This window comes from Pseudorca crassidens, chromosome 7 (assembly GCF_039906515.1).
Source record: "Pseudorca crassidens isolate mPseCra1 chromosome 7, mPseCra1.hap1, whole genome shotgun sequence".
Taxonomy (NCBI): Eukaryota; Metazoa; Chordata; class Mammalia; order Artiodactyla; family Delphinidae; genus Pseudorca; species Pseudorca crassidens.
The window spans coordinates 109,996,933-110,020,546 of record NC_090302.1 but is presented as its reverse complement, the minus strand read 5'-3'; the positions used below and the strand labels follow the sequence as shown (position 1 = coordinate 110,020,546).

At 37.2% G+C, this 23,614-nt stretch overlaps 1 protein-coding gene across 1 annotated transcript; it reads right to left on the bottom strand.

The window, feature by feature from the left end:
- Window positions 1-1,964: 1,964 nt before the first annotated feature.
- Window positions 1,965-22,699, bottom strand: SCRG1 (stimulator of chondrogenesis 1). The gene is made up of 3 exons (XM_067745355.1): window positions 22,452-22,699; window positions 4,556-4,811; window positions 1,965-2,205 (listed from the first exon to the last, which is right to left on the bottom strand). Exons 2-3 carry the CDS (start codon window positions 4,795-4,797, stop codon window positions 2,151-2,153), a joined length of 297 nt encoding a protein of 98 aa, XP_067601456.1. The 5' UTR covers window positions 4,798-4,811; window positions 22,452-22,699; the 3' UTR covers window positions 1,965-2,150.
- Between the last annotated feature and the right edge of the window lie 915 nt (window positions 22,700-23,614).

Here is a 23,614-nt window from a genome sequence, read left to right as displayed (position 1 = left end):
ATTCAAAACCTGGCTTTACTGCTCTGATAATGTAACTTAATATGAGCTACTTAATCTCTAAGCCTTGGCATTTTTGTCCATAGAACAGGGATTGTGATAGTACCTACCTCGTTCAGTTGAAACACAGTGTTTACCACAATAGTACATTTTTAATAAAAGCTTAGTTGTCTTGTAGCTAAAAGCTATTGAAAAAAATAAGGATCTATTCATTAAATGACTGAATGAGATGTTTGCTTTTAAAAACATATTGATCAAGTCAGAAAAGGTTGCATAGGTAAATTGTGTGAACATTCATGTTTTTATATTTATTTGGTAAAACATATTGACCAAGTCAGAAAAAGTTGTATAAGGTACATTGTGTGAACATTCACATTTTACATTTATTTGGTAATTTACATAAAAAACAGTGTGTGCTTCTATAATGCATTCATTTCTAAAAGAATGTAATGCAATTTGATATTACAAGTTATTTCCAGAAAGGAGAGAATATGAAGAATAGTCATAATCTATAAAATTCCATTTATTAAATATTTAGCTTTTTTCCAAATACTATTTTTCTCATCATGTTTTGAGTGCAGTAGTAAGGGAATATTTAGTAAAAAGCCATTGTTGAATTGCCTTGGTTTTTTCCTCCCTCAAAGAGAGACTATACCAAGTAGAAAATGTACTGGTGATTTTCTTTATTTACCTATTCTATGCACTGTTTCAGAAAGGATATAAGACTTCTGTTATTGTGTTAGTTTGACTTTAATACCTGTCAATTCAGTGAAGGAAAAAAAAGCTCAATCAAATCATATACTATGTTGATAAAACAATATATTTGAGTTTTTTTAAAACAATTCCACTTCTTCATGCCTTTTTGTAGAAGTCATACTATTTGAAAACATGTTCTGACTTATGTTTTTGCAGCTTTTAAGAGGAACTGAATTCTGATTACCTCAAAATTGTTTTGTTTAGCCCAGTAACACCTATTGAACACTGAAACTGTTCTGGGTGTGGTCTCGAGAAACAGATCAGGGACCTCCAAGGATGTATTTCAGTGAAACAATGTCACTGTAACTCAAAATGGTTATCTCCTAGATTTACTACAAGTGTGGTGCTTCTCAAACGTTTCCCCACAGCAGTACTTTGTATAGCACCCTACACTTCTCCTTTGTAGCAGCAGGCTTCACATTTATAAATATTTGTAATGATTACAGTTTTGTTAGAATACAAGTTCCAAGAGGAGAAGTCCATCTTATTCATTACTACATCCCCAAATCTTAATAACAGCTGGCACTTAGCGAGTATCTAATAAATTTTTATAGCATGAAGGACTTTCTGAAATTAATTCTGTTGGCTACTCGTCAGTACACACCTCCAAAGGTGTGGAGCATAGTCCAAAACTGCCTCTAACACCCAGAAAATATCTTTGAAGGCATCTGTTTTATTTACCTTTAAAATTCATGTGACTTTAAATTCTGATCCATTACATGTTTCTTTTAATGTGTTTTGTTATTCCCAAGAAAAATGAACACGTCAGGGGTATGTAGCATAGTTTTAAGGATACAACTATGTGAGTGTTTTGGAACTGGAACTGTCTTCAAAGTCTGTCTTGAGTTTTAGCAAATACCTTAAACTTGAGTTAGCATCTGAAAAGTGGGTTTAAGAATACTTATCTTGATGATTTTGTGGTTTTTTAAGACAGCAAAATGCAAATGTGCTTAAAGTACTTGGCATACATAGTATATACTCAAATATTGGCTCCCTTTTCCCCCTCTTACTAGAAAACTTCTAGTTTCCCTTCCGAGAACCTCAATTTATCTCTGGTTCTTTTCATTAAGTATACATGATCTGTCAAGAACTGAAAGTATTCTCCATCTTTGAGCCAGGGTTATGGCTCTTCCTCTGAGGGACAGAATTCTTTTACTGAGCACAGTGAACACCTTGTAGATGAAAATTTTCTAGTCAAAAATTTTAAACAATTTCCACAGAGAAAAATTAAATGGAATTTTTATTACTGCTAATTTAACACAAGTTTACTTAGGCAAGTAAGAATTTATAGAATCTGTGCTTTATTGCACTGCATAGGAACCAGAAATACAGCTACACTGTTAGATTGTGGTTTGTGGGGAATTAAGAATGGTGTTGTCTGGAATACAGGATGATTCTCAGTGATTGTTGCAAGGAATCACGAAAGAGATCTTTGGTCCAAAGAAGACATCTCTGAAAGAGAGCAGAACATGAATTAAATCCAGCTGAAAGTTAAGATACATGTTAGACTTTTCTGAGCAAGAAATGGACGGTGATTTCCAGGATTTCAGATACGGCTATTCTTTTTAGGTGAATAAAGTACAAAGAGAGTGAGTGGGAGGACTTTTGCCACAAGAGCAGCAAAGACCAAGAAGGTAATCAATTCTTCTACTTTCCCCCATCTGCCATGGACATTATGCTGTCGTTTGTCTATAAAGAAAAGGAAAGATTGGGTGATTTCAAAACCTTACAAGCATACCAAAATATTCATTTCTCTGATATGGGTGGGGATAGGCCATGAAGTTTAAATCTACAGCTAAGAAACAGAAGATTAAAAATTGGTTGGGAAGTCAATAAGTAAATTTCTAGGTTTTATAGGGAAAGGTGAAATTTTGAGCTACTCAACTCTATCCACTCTTGTTGGAAAGATCACATAAGGTGATGTATAATAAAAATGCACGGTATAATATAAAATTGTGTATATGTGCAAGGTAGTATTATGATTATGGCTCATTAGAAATATACTTAGCATGCAATGTACAGCATGATGACTGTAGCTAACACTGTTGTATGATATATTTGAAAGTTGCTAAGAGAATAGATCCTACAGGTTATCACAAGGAAAAAAGATTTGTAACTATATGAGGTGATTCGTGTTAACTAAACTTATTATGGTAATCATTTCACAATACAGTTGACCCTTGAACAATGCAGCGGTAAGGGGTTCTGAGCCTCTGTGCAGTGGAAAATCCGTGCATAACTTTACAGTCAGTCCTCCATATCTGTGGTTCGACATCCGAGGATTCAACCAACCATAGATGGGATAGTACTGTGGTATGTATTATGTTTAGTGAAAGAAATTTACGGATAAGTGGACCCATGCAATTCAAACGTGTGTTGTTCAAGGGTCAGCTGTATATGTATATCAACTCATTGTGCTGTACACCTTAAACTTATACAGTGCTGTATTTAATTATATTCAATGCAACTGGCAAAGTAGAATGGCAAAATAAAATTTGTGTTTATAGGCAAAAAAAAAAAAGAAATATACTTAGATATTTGTTGCTACTGGGAAAACTGTAACCCAAACTCAGATAGAAATTATTTTCATATATCCATACTTCTAGCTCATCCATTAACAATGGATAATCACAAAATTATATCATAAAGTAAGTACATTTCAATAAATTAGTTTCAAGTCTTACAAAAAAGTAAACATGATATTTTAATATTAGATGGCGTTTCATTTATGTAGGAAAAGTTAAATCATTTTATGGAATCAGTTAACTTGAGCTCTTGATATCATTGTTTAATCAAGTGATTCTCAAATTTTATTTTGCATCACAATCACTTGGAGGGTTTAAGCCATAATTGCTGTGCTTTCTCTCCATTGTTTCTGATTCAGTTGCTTTGGTCTGGGGCCCAGGGATGAACTACGTTTTTAACAAGAACTCAGGTAATGTTGAAGCTGCTGTTCTGGGAACCATACTTAAGAACCAACTGGCTTGGTAGAAAAAATACCCAGGCCAAATCAGAAGACCTGTGTTCTAGTCTCAGTGCTGATATTAGCTAGCTAAGTGGGATAGTGGTCATTTTACCTCTGTACACCTTTCTTTGATAAGATGGTTATATGTGCCCTTTCTAGCTCACAGATTTCTTAGAAAAATGAAAAATATGATGATATGTTGAAAGTAATTTGAAAAAGCTGATTTCAATATGAAGTAGCCAAGATCATAGTATTTGAGCTTCCTCAATAACCAGGAGAAGATTATTTTAAAATCAAGAGCTATAAATATTTATTTATCTACCTTTGTATTATACTTAAAATACATCTACTTTCCAAGTCAGTGGACAGTCTCTATTCAGTTAATTTCTGGTTAACTCATACATAGAGCTAGAAAGTTTTTCTTTCACCATTACCAAACTTTTCCATCCAGTTACTTGATCTGTTTGGGATCTTTTATCTAAAGCCTTCTATTAGTTTTCAAATTAGTTTAAGATGTCAGCCTTGAAGGTGACTTCAGCTACCAGATTTTTGTGTGTGTGTGATTAAAAATCAGATAGGAAAATTAGAATTTAATAGATTGGAGTGTTATTAATTTCCTGTATCTCATTTAGTTTTACTAAAATCTGCCAGACTCGGTCTCTTAAATGAAAACATTCATTTCGGTACATATGGTGATGATCCTAAAAAATAGCTGAGATTTGAACAGGGTTTTACTGAAAAGGGTGATTAATTTTAGCACACTCATTATGAAGGTGTCTTAAAGAGTTGTTGTACATACACTTCACAGCAATATGTTTTGTGATTGCATTTCCTTACTTTGGGCAGCAGAGCAATTCACTGAAGTTGCAGTAACAGATCATCTCACATCCCTTCCCATCCCAGAAGTGATCCTGGATGTTTACATCAATCTTTGTCAGGTCAGCTACTCCTTCTGGAAGATTGTGACAGTTGCGATCTTTCAGTATCTTTCTGTAGCAAGAGAGGCGATTTGCAGGCATGGCTTGGACTCCTAGCAGCAAAGTTAGTCCAACGGTGACAGCAAGTACTATAAATTTCATTTTGGCTTTTGGCCCTGAGATAGAAGAAAAAACAAAATGTATCAGTGTTTATATGTTTGTTTGTTTGGTTTAAAGATGGAATTCATCTGAACATAAAGTCCTGCAGCATTCTCATAAACTCTTGAATAGAAAGAGTGGGCGTTGATTTTTTCTACTCTCTTTGAATGTCTCTCAAGTTCAGTTTTATGACCACCTACAATAAAAATCACTTAGAATATTTGTTAAAAATGACATGCCTGAGCTCCACAAAGAAATATTGAGTGAGAGTTATGTGAGGGAGGGGGAAGGGAGATAGTGGGAAGAGCCAGAATCTGTGTTTTTAAGGACCCAAAGTCATTTTTTTCAGTATATTCAGTAGAGAAAAACTGCTTTTTAAGGTGATAAAACTCAAGTAAATTTCTGGAACAAATAACATCATTGTGTACAGTGATTCTTGACCTTGCATATCCAACAACATTGTCCAAGAATCTGGGTCCAACCCTGACAGAAACAAAAAGCCCAGTTATCCTGACATTGACAGATTATATTCTATAGAGATATTTATAGTTAAGTTTTTAAAACTTTCAGAATTACTTTGGGGACCCATTTTTGTTGCATATTTTTAGTAATTGTGAACTCTTCTCCCACATGGGTTACATTTTAGCCTCAGTTGAAAACAGAGGCTTGAATTCCCCATAAGAGGCATTTACCCTGTTCTTGAACACCTACTGTGATGGGAAACTCATTGTTGACTAAATCCATATATTCCACTGATACAGTTCTAACGTTTCCCTTACTGGAAAATATTTTTCTGTGGCTTCCACCCACCAGTTCTAGTTTGAACTCTTGGGGTCATACCGCAAGTCTAATTCCTCTTTCAGGAGATAACACTTTAAGTATCGTATCTGCATACAACTATAGAATATGCATTATCTATTGAATCAGGTTTTTCTGGCTTCCATGTTAAACATGAAGAAAATGGAGGCTCTTGTAGTAAAGGAAGACTAGCAAAATAGTTGGAGGAACCAGAATCAGACTCCACAGCCATTCAGATTTCATCTTGTTGGCAGGTGCTGAAGTGTCTTTCCTACCTCTGGAGTATTAAAAAGGGAGGAAGAGGGCTTCCCTGGTGGCGCAGTGGTTGAGAGTCCGCCTGCCAATGCAGGGGACACGAGTTCGTGCCCTGGCCCGGGAAGGTCCCACATGCCGCGGAGCGGCTAGGCCTGTGAGCCATGGCCGCTGGGCCTGTGCGTCTGGAGCCTGTGCTCCGCAGTGGGAGAGGCCACAGCAGTGAGGGGCCTGCGTACCGCAAAAAAAAAAAAAAGGGAAGAAGACAGATATGTATATTGTACGATGAAAGAAAACAATATTGTTGAAAGGAAATTTTACTATGAAGTTTTCAGTGATTAGATGCACCTCAAAGGTCAGTTATTTTAGGTAAGACAGTGGGTTCAAAAACAAAAACTTAGTTATTTTAGAGCAGTTTGGCTTACAATAAAATGGAAAGGTAGCTGCAGATTCCCACGTACCCCCCTGCCCCACACATGCACAGTCTCCCATGTTATCAACATCCGTCACCACATGGTACATTTTACCAAGGATGACCCTACATTGACACATCCGAATCACCCCAAGTCCATAGTTGGCCTTCGGTTTCATGCCTTGTGTTGTACATTCTATGGGTTGGACAAATGTGTAATGGCTTATACCCATCATTTAAATATCACACATGGTATTTTCACTGCCCTAAAAGTCCTCTGCGCTCTGCCTATTCATCTCTCCCCACCAACCCCCAGCCCCACAGCAACCACTGGTCCTTCTTATTGTCTTCATAGTTTCACCTTTTCCATAATGTCCTATGGATGAATCACACAGTATGTCAGCTTTTCATACTGGCTTCTTTCATTTAGTAATATGCTTTTAAAGTTCCTCCATGTCTTTTCATGGCTTGACAGAGCTATCTTTATTTTTTAGCACTAGATAATATTCCATTGTCTGGATGTACCACAGTTTATTTATCCATTCACCTACTGAAGGACATCTTGGTGGCTTCCAAGTTTTGCCAATTATGAATAAAGCTGCTGTAAACATCCTCATGCAGGTTTTTATGTGGACATGTTTTTAACCTCTGTGGATAAATACAAAGGAGCATGATTGCTGGATTATATGCTAAGATTATGTTTAGTTTTGTAAGAAACCATCAAACTGTCTTCCAAAGTGGCTGGATTATTTTGCATTCCCACCAGCAAGGAATGAGAGTTCCTGTTATGCCATATTCTCACCAGCTTTTGGTGTTGTCAGTGTTGTGGATTTTGGCCATTCTACTAGGTGAGTAGTGGTCTCTCATTGTTTTAATTTGCATTTCCTGATGACATATGATGTGGAGCATCTTTTCATATGCTTATTTGCCATCTGTATATCTTCTTTGGTGAAGTGTCTGTTAAAATCTTTGGCCCATTTTTAAAGTCAGGTTGTTTGTTCGCTTATTGTTGAATTTTAAGTGTTCTTTGTACAGTTTGGATAACAGTCCTTCAGCAGATGTGCCTTTTGCACATATTTTCTCCAAGTCTGTGGCTTATCTTCTAATTCTCTTAATATTTTCTTTCAAAGAGCAGGTGTTTTTAATTTTAATGAAGTTCAGCTTATTAATTATTTTTTCATATATCATGTCTTTGGTATTGTGTCTGAAAAGGCATCACCAAACCCAAGATCATCTACATTTTGTCCTATGTTGTCTTCTAGGAGTTTTAGAGTTTTGTACTTTACTTTTAGGTCTGTGATCCATTTTGAGTTAATTTCTTGTGAAGGGTGTAAAGCCTGTGTTTATATTCATATTGGGCCATGTGGATGTCTGGTTGTTCCAGCACCATTTGTTGAAGAGACTGTCTTTCACATTGTATTGCTTTTGCTCTTTTGTCAAAGATCAGTTAACTATATTTATAGAATTCTATTTCTGAGCTCTCTATTCTGTTCCATTGACCTATTTGTCTATTCTTTCACCAGTACCACACTGTGTTGATTACTGTAGCTTTATTGTTAGTCTTAAAGTCAGGTAGTGTCAGTCCTCCAACTTTGTTCTTTTCTTTCAATATTGTGTCAGCTATTCTGGGTCTTTTGCCTTTCCATATAAACTTTAGAATCAGTTTATCAATGTCCACAAAATAACTTTCTGGGATTTTTATTGGGATTGTATTGAATCTGTACATTAAGTTGAGAAGAACCGGCATCTTGACAATATTGAGTCTTCCTGTCTCCATGAACATGGAATATGGAATATCTTTCCACTTATTTAGTTCTTTGGTTATGTTCAACAGTTTTGTAGTTTTTCCTCATACAGATCTCGTTGTATATATTTTGTTAGATTTATACCTAAGTATTTCATTTTGGGAAGGTGCTAATGTAAATGATACTGTGTTTTTAATTTGAAACTCCACTTACTCATTTTTAGTAGATAGGAAAGCAGTTGACTTTTATATATTAACCTTCTACCCTACAACTTTGCTATGATTTAGTTCCAGTAGTTTTTTGTTGAGTCTTTTGTATTTTCTACATAGACAACCTGTCATCTGCAAACAAAGAGAGTATTATGTCTTCCTTCCCACTCTGTATACTTTTTGTTTCCTTTTCTTCCCTTACTGCATTAGCAAGGACTTCCAGTATGATGTTGAAAAGGAGTTGTGAGAGTCAACATCCTTACCTTGTACCTGATGTTAGCGGGAAAGCTTCAAGTTTCCCACCATTAAGTATAATGTTACCTGAAGGTTTCTTTAGACAGTCTTTATCAAGTTGAGAACATTCCCCTCTATTTTTAGTTTACTGAGAGTTTTTATCATGCTTGAGTTTAAATTTTATCAAATGCTTCTCCTGCATCTATTGATATGATCATGTGATTTTTCTTTTTTAGTCTGTCAATGTGATGGATTACATTAATTGACTTTCAAATGTTGAACCAGCCTTGCATACCTGGGATAAATCCCACTTGATTTTGGTGTATCATTCTTTTTATACTTGTTTGGATTCAGTCTGCTAATAATTTGTTGAGGATTTTTGCATCTATGTTCATGAGAGATATTGGTCTGTAGTTTTCTTTTCTTGTGATGTCTTTGGCTGGTTTGGGTATTAGGGTAATGCTGGCTTCATAGAATGAGTTAGGAAGTATTCCCTATGCTTCTATGCTTTGAAAGAGATTGTAGAGATTTGATATACTTTGTTTCCTAACTGTTTGATAGAATTCACCAGGGAACCCATCTGGGCCTGGTGATTTCTGTTTCGGGAGGTTATTAATTACTGATTCAATTTCTTTAGTAGATACAGATCTACTCACATTATGTATTTCTTCCTGTGTGAATTTTGGTAGATTGTGTCTTTCAAGGAATTGGTTCATTTCATCTAGGTTATCAAATTTGTGGGCTTTTCCTTTATTATCCTTTCACTTTCCATGTGATCTGTAGTGATGTCCCCTCTTTCATTTCAGATATTAGTAATTTTGTGTCCTCTCCTTTTTTTCCCTTAGTTAGCCTGGCTAGAGGCTTATTAGTTTTATAGATCTTTTCAAAGAACCATCTTATGGCTTCATTGATTTTCTGTGTTGATTTCCTGTTTTCAATTTTATTGATTTCTGCTCTAATTCTTACTATTTCTTTTCTTCTGCTTACTTTGGAGCAAATTTAATTTGCTCTTTTTCTAGTTTCCTAAGGTAGAAACTTAGATGATTGATTTTAGATCTCTCTTCTTTTCTAATATATGCATTCATTGCCTTCATAAATTTCCCTCTATGCACTGCTTTTGCTGCATCCTCCAAATTTGGTAAGTTGTGTTTTCATTTTCATTAAATTCAAAATATTTTAAAATTTCTCAAGATTTCTTCTTTGACCTATGTGTTATTTAGAAATGTGTTTAATCTCCACATGTTCTTCTGTTTTCCAGTTATCTTTCTGTTATTGATTTCTAGTTTAATTCCACTGTGGTCTCAGAGCAGACCTTGTGTGACTTCTTTTAAATTAGGTAAGATGTGTTTTATGGCTCAGAATGTTGTCTATCTAGGTGAATGTTGCAGGTGAGCTTGAGAAAGACGTGTATTCTACTGTTGTTGGGTGAAGTGATCTACAGATATCTATTATATCAAGTTGCTTGGTGGTGTTGTTGAGTCCAACTATGTCCTTTCTGATTTTCTGCCTGCTGGATCTCTCCATTTCTGAGGGAGGGGTGTTGAAACCTCCAACTATGATAGTGGATTCATCTACTTTTCCTTGCAGTTGTATTGGTTATTAGCTCATGTAACCTGATACACTGTTGTTAGGCAAGTATCTGTTAAGAATTGTTCTGTATTCTTGGAGAATTGACCCCTTTATCATTATGTAATACCCTTCTTTATCCCTGATAACTTTTCTTTGATGTTTGAGCTGTATGAAATTAATATAGTTCCTCCTGCTTTCTTTTGGTTATTGTTAGCATGATGTATTTTTCTCCATCCATTTACATTTGATCTATATGTGTATTTATATTTAAAGTGAGACAACGTATAGTTGGGTTATGCTTTTTTTTATGGTTATATTCTTTTAATTAAATCTTTAATTTTATGTAAATGAAATAATGATTTCAGATAGGTCTACCTATCCTTCATAAAATGAAGCAAATCTAAAATCCTTTTAACATACTAATGGTAACTCATTTTCATTGATTAAAGTTACATTTGATTTACTGATAGCTAATATTCATGTCATCATTTTTGAAATCAGAAATAAAATTATGTGTGTACGTGTTCTCAAAGAATAATATACTAGGTTTTATTTTCAGAGATTTTTGAAATGAACTTGAAGATATTTTAAAGTAAGCAAAATATTAGAAAGGTTTTGCTATATTCCACTGAAGCAGTAAGGGTCATGCTTTTTGATCCATTCTGACAACCTCTGTCTTGTAATTGGTACATTTAGATCATTGATGTTCAACATTGACATTGATATAGTTAGATTAGGATCTACTATGCTTATTATTGTTTTCTGTTTATTGCTATTGTTCCTATTTTTCTCTTCCACTCTTTTTCTGCCTCCTTTTCTGGCTTCAATTGAGCATTTCCTATGATTCCATTTCTCCCCTTTCTTAACGTATTAGTTATACTTTTTCTTTTTTACTTTTTCAGTGGTTGCCATAGTGTTTGCAGTATTCATTTATACCTAACCGAACTCTGCTTTCAAATAATATTATAACACTTCACAGTACAGTAATGTGAGTACCTTATAATAAAATAATTCTAATTCCTTCCTCTCATTCCTTGTATCATTGCTGCCATTCATAAGCATATATATCTATACATATATATATCTTTATCTATATACACATATAACATAGATAGTTGAATACATTGTTGCTATTATTTTGAACAAACTGCTACCTCTTAGATCAATTAAGAATAAGAAGAATAAAAGTTTATTTTACCTTCTCTTATTCTAATTCAGTGCTTTTACTTTATGTAGATCCAAATTCCTAACCTATATTATTTTCCTTCTCTTGAAAGAACTTTTAACATTTTTCACAAGGCTGGTTTACTGGCTATGAATTCTCTCAATTTTTGTTTGTCTGAGAAAGTCTTTATTTCTCCTTTACTTTTGAAGGATAATTTTGCATAGTACAGAATTCTAGGTTGGTAATTTTTTTTTCAACACTTTATTTCACTCCACTCTCTTCTTGTTTGCACGGTTTCTGAGAAGTTGGATGTAATTCTTTTCTTTGTTCCTCTGTAGGTAAGGTGATTTTTCCACCTCTGGCATCTTCTAGGGACCTTTTCTTTATCTTTGTTTTTCTGTAGTTTGAAAATTATGTCCCCATGTGTAGATTTTTTTTTTTTTTTTTGTGGTATGCAGGCCTCTCAATGTTGTGGCCTCTCCTGTTGTGGAGCACTGGCTCCGGACGCGCAGGCTCAGCGGCCATGGCTCACAGACCCAGCCGCTCCGCGGCCTGTGGGATCTTCCCGGACCAGGGCACGAACCCCCGTCCCCTGCATTGGCAGGTGGACTCTCAACCACTGCACCACCAGGGAAGCCCCCATGTGTAGATTTTTGACATACGGTCTACTTGATGTTCTCTGAATTTCCTGCGTCTGTGGTTTGGTTTCTGAAATTAATTTAAGTAAATTATCAGTCATTATTGTTTCAAGTATTTTTTCTGTTCCTTCCTCTCTTTCTTCTCCTGGTGTTCTTGTTATGCGTGTGTTACACCTCTGTAGTTGTCACACAGCCCTTGGAGGTTCTGTTTCTGCTTTTTTTTCAATGTTTGTTCTTTTAGACTTTCAGTTTTCAAGGATTCTATTGACCAGTCCTCAAGCTCAGAGATTCTTTCCTCAACTTTGTCCAGTCTACTAATAAGCCCACCAAAGGCATTCTTCGTTTCTGTTACAGTGTTCTTTTTATCTCTACTATTTATTTTTGGTTCTTTCTTAGGATTTCCATCTCTCTGCTGGCATTGCCCATCTGTTATTTCATGCTGTCCACTTTATCCATTAGACCCCTTAACATATTAATCACAGGGTTGTTTTTATGCATTTTAAAATTCTACTGTAATAGGTATAGTATCATTAATTTACATTTAATATTTTGCATGCTACATACATTTAAATAGGATATCCCTTTCTAATCCCCATCTAGTATCAGGAAAATGCTTGTAAGTTTGTTCTACCTTGTTGGTAATGGTATACATTTTAAGTGGCATTGGGCATCCCCCCCACTCCAGTCCATCATCTTTAATCACAGTTGTTTTAAGTTCCTTGTCTCATAATTCGAACATCACTTCCATGTCTGGTTCTCATGCTTGCTTTATCTATTTGTCTTTGATACGACTTGTAAATTTTTCTTGATAGCCAGATACTATGTACCAGGTAAAAGGAACGGCTGTAACTAGGCCTTTGGTTATGTGGTGGTGAGATATGAAGGGAGAGGAAGCATTCCATGGTCCTGTAATTAGGGCTTGGTCTTTTAGTGAGACTGTGCTTCTGGGCTGCGAACTTCACAAATGTGTCTCAGTTCTTTCCTCTCCCCTTAGGTAGGACAGGATGGCTAGGTGGGCTGGAGTTGGGTATTTCCCTTACCCCAGATCAGTCGGGCTCTGATAATACTCCAGTTGATTAGGCTCTGGTTCACTAGTTTCTCCCAAGGGCAGACCTTGTTAAGAAGAACAGAATGTTCTGACATATTTCAAGAGGGTTCCTTTCCCACCACCTGCCAGAACCTTGTGGAGATTTTTCTCAGTATTCACGTAGGAGTAGAATAGCTGGTAGGTGTATGTTTTACGTTTTAAGGAATTGCTAAATTGTTTTTCCAAAGTGGTTGTACTATTTAAAATTTCCACCAGTAGTCCAGTTTGTCCATGTCCTCTCCAACACTTGGTATGGTCAGTCTTTTTTATTTTTTGCCATTCTAATAGCTGTCTCGTGGTTGTTTTATGTTGTATTTCCTTAATGATTAATGGTATTGAGCCCCTTTCATATGCTTTTGTTCATCTGTGTATCTTCTTTGGTGAACTGTCTGTTCAAATCTTTTCCCATTTTAAAAAATTGGGCTTGTGTTCTTGAGTTGTGAGGGCTCTTTATATATTCTGGACACAAGTTCTTTATTAGATATAATAATATCTAATAGAGATATTATTTATTAGGGCATGGTCTTTTAATGAGATCAAGCCCTAATAAATAGGTTTTGCAAACATTTACTCTTCATGCATGGCTTTCCTTTTCACTTTCTTGACAGTGATTTTAAAAGAAGCAAAAGTTCTTAAAATTAATGAAGTCTAATTTCTCAATTTTTTTAATGGAATGTGCTTTTGGTGTCATAGCTAAGAAATTATTGCCTTACCGAAGGTCACAAAGTGTTTCTTCTATGTTTTCTTCTAAAGTTTTGTAGTTTTATGTTTCACATTTAGTTTCGTGGTCCATATTAATTTTTTTTGTTTTTTGTATATACTGCATATGGATTGAAATTCTTTTTTAGGTTGTTTTTTCAACTATGGTTGTCCAATAGTTTTAGCACTATAAGTTGAGAAGACTATTGTTTCTCCACTGAATTGCCTTTGCATCTTTGTCAAATATCACTTTTTAATATACGTGTGGGCCTGTTTCTGGACTCTGTTCTTTTCCATTGATCTATTTGTTTATTTTTATGCCAGTACTACAGTTTTGATTACTGATGCTTTGTTGTAATTCTTGGAATTGGGTAGAATTATCCTCGAACCTTTGTTCTTCTTTTACAAAGTTGTTTTGGCAATTCTAGGTTTTTTGCAGTCTATTATGAATTTTGTTATCGGCTTGTCAATTTCTACAGAAAAAGCCTGCTGGAACTTTGGTTGAGATTGCATTAAATCTATAGATAAATTTGGAGAGTATTAGCATCTTAATAATATTGGACCTTCTGACCTCTGAACATATTTTTCCATGCTTTTATTTTTACTTTTTGTGGCTTTGTATTTCAAATGTGTTTCTTATAGACTGGCAGTCTGTAGGTTGGTCTTGCTTTTTTATCTAAACTGACTACCTCTGCCTTTTAAGGGGAGTGTTTAGACCATTCACATTTAATGTGATTATTGACATGGTTAGATTTAAATCTGTCATAATTTGTTCTCTATTTGGTCCATCTGTTCTTTGTTTCTTTTTCCCTCTTTTTATGTGCTCTTTTGGATTAACTGAAATTTTTTTATAATTTCACTTCTTCTGTTGGCTGATAAGCTGTTATTCTTCACTGTGCTATTTTGATGATTGATTTAGGGTTTATATTATCTATTTTTACTTATCATTATCTTTCTTCAAACGATATTATGATACTTTACATTAGTATAAGAACTTTACAATAATATATTAACATTTCTCTCCTCCCATCCTTTATGCTATTATTGTTATATATTTTTTATGTATATGCTATAAACCCCAAGTATATTATTTCATTTAAACAGTCATTTAAACTTCAGGGATTTCAATAACAAGAAAAAATATTACACGTTTATCCATGCAGTTTCTATTTCTAGTGCTTTTCGTTCCTTTGTGTAAATTCATATTTCCATTTGATATCATTTTCCCTATACCTGAAGGATATCCTTTAATATTCTTATCATGTAGGTTGGCTGGTGATGAATTCTTTCAGCTTTTGTATGTCTGAAAATGTCTTTATTTCACCTTTGTTTTTGAACAAAGGTTATAGTATAACAGGTTATAGTATGATAGGTTGGCAGTTTTTTTCTTTCAGCACCTTAAGGATATATCTGTTTTTGTTTTTGTTTTTGTTTTTGTTTGCGGTACATGGGCCCCTCACTGTTGTGGCCTCTCCCGTTGCGGAGCACAGGCTCTGGACGCGCAGGCTCAGCGGCCATGGCTCACGGACCCAGCCGCTCCACGGCATGTGGGATCTTACCAGACCGGGGCACGAACCCGTGTCCCCTGCATCGGCAGGCAGACTCTCAACCACTGCGTCACCAGGGAAGCCCAATATATCTGTTTTATTGTTGCTTTTTAATTCTAACATGTATCAGTTCTGGGTTGGTCTCGATTGATTATTCTAATTATGAGTTATGTTTTCCTGCTTCTTTGTATGCCTGGTAATCTTTGATTGGATGTCAGAAATTTATAATTTTGCCTTATTGGATGCTGGGTATTTTTATATTCTTATAAGTATTTTTGTGCTTTGTTTTGGGATGCAACTAAGTTAGTCGGAAGCAGTTTGATCCTTGCAAGTCTTGCTTTGATGATTTGTTAGGTGGTTCCAGATCTGTTCTCAGTCTAGGGCTAATTATTCCTCACTACTGAGGCCATTCCTTCTCTGTGAGTATTCCTGGCCTTTTGAGTACCAGGCACTCTGTTCTCTAATCCTTTCAGACAGTCCTCCTCCCCTCCCCGCTTCCATAGTTCCCTCATTTGCATACACTAATCAATTTTCTGCCAAATACTTGGGTGGGGCCCTCTGCAGACTCCAGGGTTCTGTCTCTGTGTATCTCTCCTCTCTCAGGCACTCTGTTCTGTGGTCTCCAGCTGCCTTGGTCTCCCTGACTCTCAGCCCCATTTCTACAACTCAGGGAGTTGGCTGGACTCTATCTGGGTTCCCTCAAGGCAGTAGACTGGGGGAAATTGTAGGGCTCACGTCACTTGCTTCCCATCTCCCAAGAATCAGTGTTCTTCCTTGCTTGAAATCCAGTGTTTTGACAAAGATGGTTTCATATATTTTGGCTGTTTTTTGTTGTTTCAAGGAAGTGGGCAGATCTGGTTCCTGTTACTGCATCTTGGGCAGAAGTAAAGCTTTCTATATCACTCTCACTATTTGTAGCTATTTTGGGAGGAATATGAAGGACAGATACCCAAATCTTACAGATTCTGAAAATGAGCTGTGTGGTACTCTGTTGATTTTAACACAAGCCAAATTCTCAGAAGTATGTTTCTCCCTTCTTCTACTCTCCCTTCCCCAAATTGAAATATGGTTCCTCTGATGTGCATCTCTTAGATAGGGTAAGTGGCTATTTGTCCCAGAATTCAACAAATAAGACCCAGTATGGTTGCACAGGAGCCATTCATTTAGGCTGCCCTTCCTACTTCTACAATGGTGCTTGTAAACTTTGTCCTCGATGAAATAGGCTGCTGAAATGTAGCCCAGAGTCGCTCTCTAATCTTCAGGCCCAAATCTTCTTGTACTTCCTCTGCACAGACCAGCATCAACCCAGCAAGGATTTTCAGGAGAAGAGCAGCCATTGCTGGGAAGGTGGGGAAGTGAGCGAATAGTGCTAATGTGCGGGTCACTGATCAAGCTATTCAGCAATCACATGAGAGAGAGGAGAACAGGAGCAAGCTGCTTTTACTTAGTTTCACTTAACAAATGTTTTTTAGTGTTTCATTTATGCCAGGCACTGTCCAGAGTGCCAGGAATACCAAAGGAATTAAGGAAAATATCAATAACTAAACCCATCCTCTTCCAACAACTCCACTTTCTTTGAGTCAAAGCTAAAGTCATTGCAGTGACCTCCATATGCGATCTGGCTCCCCATCACCTCTCTGAAATCATCTACTCTTCTGTTCCAGCTGTTCCAGCTGTTCCTCAAAAATGCCATATGCATTCTTGCCTCAGGGCCTTTGCACTGGTTATTTCCTCTGCTTGGAAAGCTCTTCCTCCAGATATCTGCATATCTAACTACCTCACCTTCTTCAAGCCTTTGCTCCTCAATAACACCTACCCCACTGTCCTATTTAAAATTCTGTCTCCACTTACCTGCACCCCTATGTTCACTGCAGCGCTGTTCACAACAGCCAAGACATGGGAGCACCCTAAGTGTCCATCAACAGAGGAATGGATAAAGAAGGTGTGGCACAGATATACAATGGAATATTACTCAGCCATAAAAAAGAATGAAATAAAGCCGTTTGCAGCAACATGGATAGACCTAGGGATTATCATACTAAGTGAGGTAAGTCAGACAGAGAAAGCCAAATATCATAGGATATCACTTATATGTGGAATCTAAAAAAATGATACAAATGAACTTATTTACAAAACAGAAACAGACACAGAAAGCAAACTTATGATTTTCAAAGGGGAAAGGTCGGGGGGAGGGACAAATTAGGAGTTTGGAATTAACAGATATATACTACAATATATAAAATAGATAAAAAACAAAGACTTACCATATAGCACAAGAAATTATATTCAATACCTTATAATAACCTATAATGGAAAAGACTCTGAAAAAGAATATATATGTGCTGTACACCAGAAACTAACACAACATTGTAAATTAACTATACTTCAATTTAAAATTTTTTTAAATTAAAAAAATAAAACTCTATCTCCTCTTTCAGATTCTCAGTCTGCCTTACTTGCCCTGGTTTTCCATGGCATTTATAAACCTCTAAATTATTATAAAATATTCTTATTGTGTCTCCCCAAACTTGAATGTAAGCTCCAGGAAGGCAGGGTTTTGTCTGATATGTATCCAAGTACGCTAAACAGTACCTGGCATGTTAGTGAAAGAATAAATAATATATCCTAATCTTTAGATGCTTATAGCCAGGGAAGTAGGAGTTTCTCAGATTACTAAACTCAATATCTAGTTGCAGAGAACTATTTATGCCTGGAAGAGGTTAGTGAGCTACCAAATCCTTAAATTTGCATGTCATCAGGTACTACTGTTTTAATTTAATTGTATTTAATTTTTTCTAAATAGTTTGACTTTAAAATGTACTTCCCAATTTCTTTTGTTTGCTTGCTTTTTGTCAAAACTAGCATTTATTCTGGCCTACTAGCTCATACCTGACTTAAAAATATATGTTTCGGGCTTCCCTGGTGGCACAGTGGTTGAGAGTCCGCCTGCCGATGCAGGGGTCACGGGTTCATGCCCTGGTCTGGGAAGATCCCACAGGCCGCGGAGCGGCTGGGCCCGTGAGCCATGGCCGCTGAGCCTGCACGTCCGGAGCCTGTGCTCCGCAACGGGAGAGGCCACAACAGTGAGAGGCCCGCGTACCGCAAAAAAAAAAAAATATATATATATATATGGGTGTGTGTGTATGTGTGTGTGTATATATATATATGTTTCTGTGTATGTGTACCTTTATCAGAAGATTCAACAACAAACATCACCTGGCTTTTCTCTAACCCCTCTCACCAGATTCCTCTCTATCAGAAGGTGGGGTGTATGGGGAGGAGTTGGGAAGGGAGCTGTAAGCTCTTTTTAATCTTTTTGCCCTAATGCGATAGAATTTTTCTGTTATTTTAGGTCTTTGGCATATTTCTTATCTTTTAGAGCTTTGATCTTCAGAGTTTTTTTTACTATGTAATCATGTTCTTATTTTTGGTAATCTATCTTAATTTTGTCTATTCCTTGTGGCCTTTGGACAAAGTCATGCATTTAGACAATTTGGCCTCGTATTACCATTCTTATATTTCCTGCATTGAAGTGTAGTTTGTTCTTAAGCTCACTTCATGACTATTAATGTCTTATGCTTTCTTTCCATCGGATGGTTCTAATGAGAGCTGTAATCCTAGTTGGATATATTTTTTTAGAAAAATATCAATAATTTTTCTAAAAAAAAGTAATAGTTTAAACATGGAAAATAGAGAAAAGCACAGATAGAATAAAATTCAACTGGAGTGTCAACATGGAGAGGGCTGTTGTTAACATTTTGTGTGCTTCTTTTTGATGTGCATTGGGGAGGGTGTTAAGAAGGAGAAATTGAGGTGGCCAGGGACAGTGGGAAACTCTAACATTTATGTTTGGGGGTGCTGGTGGGGGAGAGGTACGTCAGAAAAAGAAGTTGAAGTTGATTGAAGAATGAGGTGAGGGAAAGAATCCAGGATGACTCTTAGGTTTCTGACCTGAATGGTACTGACATTTACTGACATGAGCTGAGGATGAATTGCAAGGAGTCGGTCTAGCGGGGGGGATCTAAGGGTAAACTTTTGGACAAGTTAATTTTCTTTCCTTCCAGTTTTATTGAGATATAATTGACAAATGGCACAGTAGAAGTTTAAGGTATATAGCGTAATGATTTGATTTACATACATCATGAAGTTATTATCACAATAAGTTCAGTGTACATATATCATCTCACACAGGTACGAAATAAAATAAATATATATATTGCTGCATATATAGTTTACTTTTTTCCTTTTGGCCTTAACATTCTTGGCTGATTTGCGTTGATAATATGTATAAAGAAGATAACTAATGAGAACCTGCTGTATACACAGGGAACTCTACTCAGTACTCTGTGGTGATCTAAATGGGAAGGAAATCCAAAAAAGAGTGGATATATGTATATGTATAGCTGATTCATTTTGCTGTACAGTAGAAACTAACACAACATTGTAAAGCAACTATACTCCAATACAAATTTAAACAAACAAAAAAGAATTTGGACAAATTAATCTGAGATGCCTATCAGACATGAAATGAAGATTCTGAGTAGGCAGTTGAATGTGAGTCTGGAAGTCAGGGCCAGAAGTATGAATTCGAGAGTCATCGGGATATTTATCGATAGTATTTATAGCTGTGGGACCGCAGGGTAGTGAGTGCAGGGTGGGAAGAGAAGAGGGGAGGGATGGAGACCAGGACCAGCCCATGTACGGGGACTGGAGGAAGAGATGCCAGCACCGAGAAGGCAAGCAGGGTACCTTCCTCTCCTCCTGCATCTCTCAGGGGCCTGCTTCCAGGCTGGGCTCACAGGAAGCATTCAGAAAGCATTTGCTGAAGGAAGGAACAAGTAAATTGCTGGAGAAGTAAGTGGGTATGTTGCCACACCATGCGCTTTTCCTGGCTGTGTCCAGGCCAGAGTACAGAATGATGTCTCTTGTCCACCTCAGTCACGTACTGGGATGGAAAGTTCCACACCAGGCAAGAACTCCCTGGTAGTCTTTTTTTTTTTTTTTTAAACACTTTATAAATTACATGTTTGAACTGAACTGAAGTCTTCTCTTCTTCCTTTACTTCAGTGCACATAAATAGCTTTAACTATTATTTGGCAAGTGGGGAAATGCCTGAACCAGTATGTTACCATGATACATTGGTTTGTTTTTTCATTAAAAGACACCGACCTTCATCCTTGGCAGTCCATCAAGACCATATATTTTTCAAGTGCCAACAAGAGTGAAATGACTTTGACCAATTCGAAGCAAATTGCTCTGTTTTTTTCCCCTCTTTCTGTTGAAGTAGATGCATTTAAAATTCCTCCTGAAGTACATCCAAATTACAACAGAAAACAAGGCTAAAAACTGAATATCTGAAGGAATAACTAGAGATCTTTAGATAGTTACCAACTGGTTTTTTTGGATTCAATTTTATGTAATTAACTAATGTTGTAAGATACCATTCATATCCCAATAGTGGCATTATTTTTAAAAGACCACTGCAGAGGATACAGAACTATGAACAAGATGTTTCCAATTAAGCAACAAATCATTGTCACCGTCATATGGGTCGGGCATTGCAAATTTTGGTTGTGTGAGGGTATTTGGCACCAGCAGGCTTTTGAATGGTTGGAGTTAAGTGGAGACTTAAAAAGAAAAAGTATCTCATTTAATGGCCAAAACACAGCTATGTCGTGAAAGCGTTGAGGCCTTTATGCTGCAGTGCTCATGCAGACAGCTGATGCCAGTTCTGGAAACTGGTATTAAGAGCAGTGAGATGAAACAGAGTTGATGAGTTAGAAAGGGCAGCCCATTTTCAGATTCCTTTCATAACACAGCCAGAAGGAAGCAAAGGCTGCACAAACAAATGAAAATTCCAGCTCAGAACTTGACATTTAAAATATCAAAATTATAGTTGGAAGAGATTAAAACTGCCATCCAGTCGTGGTGTTTTTCCATTCATCTTTCCTGGTGGATGAAAATAACTATTATTTTTAAAATTCCCACTCTCTGTACCAGAAGAGTTTTGTATTAGAATGACTGAGGGCTGCAGTGAAACTTCTCACAGTGTAGGTTAAAGGAAAAGAAGTGGTAGTAGAAGGTGGATAAGCCTTCCAAACATCTTTAAAATAGACACGATCAGCCCCAGTACCCAAGAGACCTTCATCAGTGGTAAAACAAAGTCCACGTCCTCCCTGAAGGTGGTCTGCCTTCAAGCACCTCAGAGAATGATATGAATATGCAGGCTTGCATCATTTTAACTATTTCCCTGGCCATGAGAAATCATCATCACTGGATAAAAGGACCAGCGTTTGGGAGAGCTTTACACAGTCTATGTAACTAAGTCAAGGAATTTTAAAGAGGAATTTTTATAAGCCCCAAAGGGAAAAAGAGTTCCCTGTATTGCAGCAGTACAGACACTGTGTTGTGTTCCACGGTGGGGACACCAAGGATGAATTCCCTCTTTGTCTCACACATTTATACCAGTTTCTTTTTAGGAATCAGGATTTTAAAAAATTTTTATTGGAGTATAGTTGCTTCACAATGTTGTATTAGCTTCTACTGCACAGCAAAATGAATCAGCCATACATATACATATATCCCCTCCTTTTTGGGTTTCCCTCCCATTTAGGACATTACAGTGCATTAAGTAGAGTTCCCTGTGCTATGCAGTATATTCCCATCAGTTGTCTATTTTATACATTGTATCAATAGTTATATATGTGTCAATCCCAATCTCCGAACTCCTCCCACCCCACCCCTTTCCCCCTTGGTATCCATACATTTGTCCTCTACATCTGTGTCTATTTCTGCTTGGCAATTAAGGTCATCGATACCATTTTTCTAGAAGGAATCAGGATTTTTAAAAGCAGAAAACATTCACTTTCTTAGACATTGCCATTAAACTTTACATAAAGTAGGAATACAGAGATAACAGCTACTGCATTGAAAAGGAACTTGTGTACTTCATCACCCTCGTGTAGTCCTGAGAGGTGGAATGCTGGAGCCAGATTCAGGGCAGACGGGGGCTTTAACAAGGAGCAGCAGTGAGGGAGCTGCCTCCTTTTAAGTCCCCAATTAAATGCCTTTCCCTTTAAGGAATGTACATTTTCTATTCTCCTTTAATCTGATTCTTTTCCTCTAACCTGGGAAAGCATCATCTTTCTCAAAGTGCACACATCACCTCTTCAGAGACTCTCTCTGCCTCTCTGTCCTTCTCTTCTGACTCAAGACACAAATACACTTCTGCTCTAGTCTATAGCAGTAGTTTGCAGTAGAATCAATGACATAAAATGATTCTTAAGGAAAAAAAGTCCATACCCTTTTTCTTCTCCTTTCCTTTGGTCTTCTTGACAGAGGAATCTTCTGAAATGCTCCAACTCACTGGGTGAGTTTGGGCAAAAGGAGAAGAGAGGAGGTGCTGGAAGGAGGTTACAAACGGACCTTTGTCTGCCTTGTCGCCCACCAGCCAGGACCGGGGAGAGGAGGGGGGGCGGGAGACAGGGCTGCGAGACCTGCCCCCAGACGCTTCCAAACCAGGCGAGTGAACCAACAGCTTCTCTACCAAAGTTTGAAATAGCTTGTCTGGACAGGAACCTCAGGGAGGCGGACTGTTAGAGCAATAAAATGTAGGACCTGAGGGATTTAAAGAGAACACAGAGCTCTTCTTCCCTTAAGAGAAGTAAGTGTGTGTGTGTGTGTGTGTGTGTGTGTGTGTGTGTGTGTGTGTGTGTGTGTGTGTGTGTGTGTGTGTGTGTGTGACAGAGAGATAAGGACAAAGAGCAGAGAGATAAGGACAGAGAAAGCAGAGGAGAGGGAGGGAGGTGGGAGGAAGAACGGCTACCGTGATTCAGGAAAGGCTGGCTTTGCACCTCCTCCCCTCTCACAGTTTCTTTGTGAGTTTTCACCAAGTTTTCCTCACCATCTAGATCTCTTATTTTGACATTTTGGTAGAAGATCTATCCCATCTCACCAGCTCCTCACGCAAAGGGTCATTATCCGTCACTGGAAAGCAAAAAATAAAACGACCAAGAAAGAAATCTATTCTGTGCCTCAGAAATAAAGGCAAGAAAGGAATTTCACTGTTTTGAGCAAACTGAACTGGAGTTGTAGCATCTGTTAACTATCCTTTAGTTGTTGTTTTAATTCCATCTGGAGCAGAGTCCCAGGAGTTAGAAAGATGATAACAGAGCAAGATTATCTAGATGGAGAACAGGGGGTAATCCTGGTTGTATTAACGAGGGCATGGTGGTGAAGGAGAGGTGATAACTTCGGGGATTACAGTGGTTTCCTGCGGCTGGAATGGGGGCTGGGGGGGGGTGGGAGGAGATAAAACAGAGGAAGAGAAAGGCAAGTTGATGAAGTACCTCACATGCTGTGCTAAAAACTGTGGATTTATCCTGAAGGTCAATGGAAAGATCATGAAAACCATCCTTTCTAGGATGAACCCACTGACTGCAGTGTCAAAGGAGGACGGTGTGGGA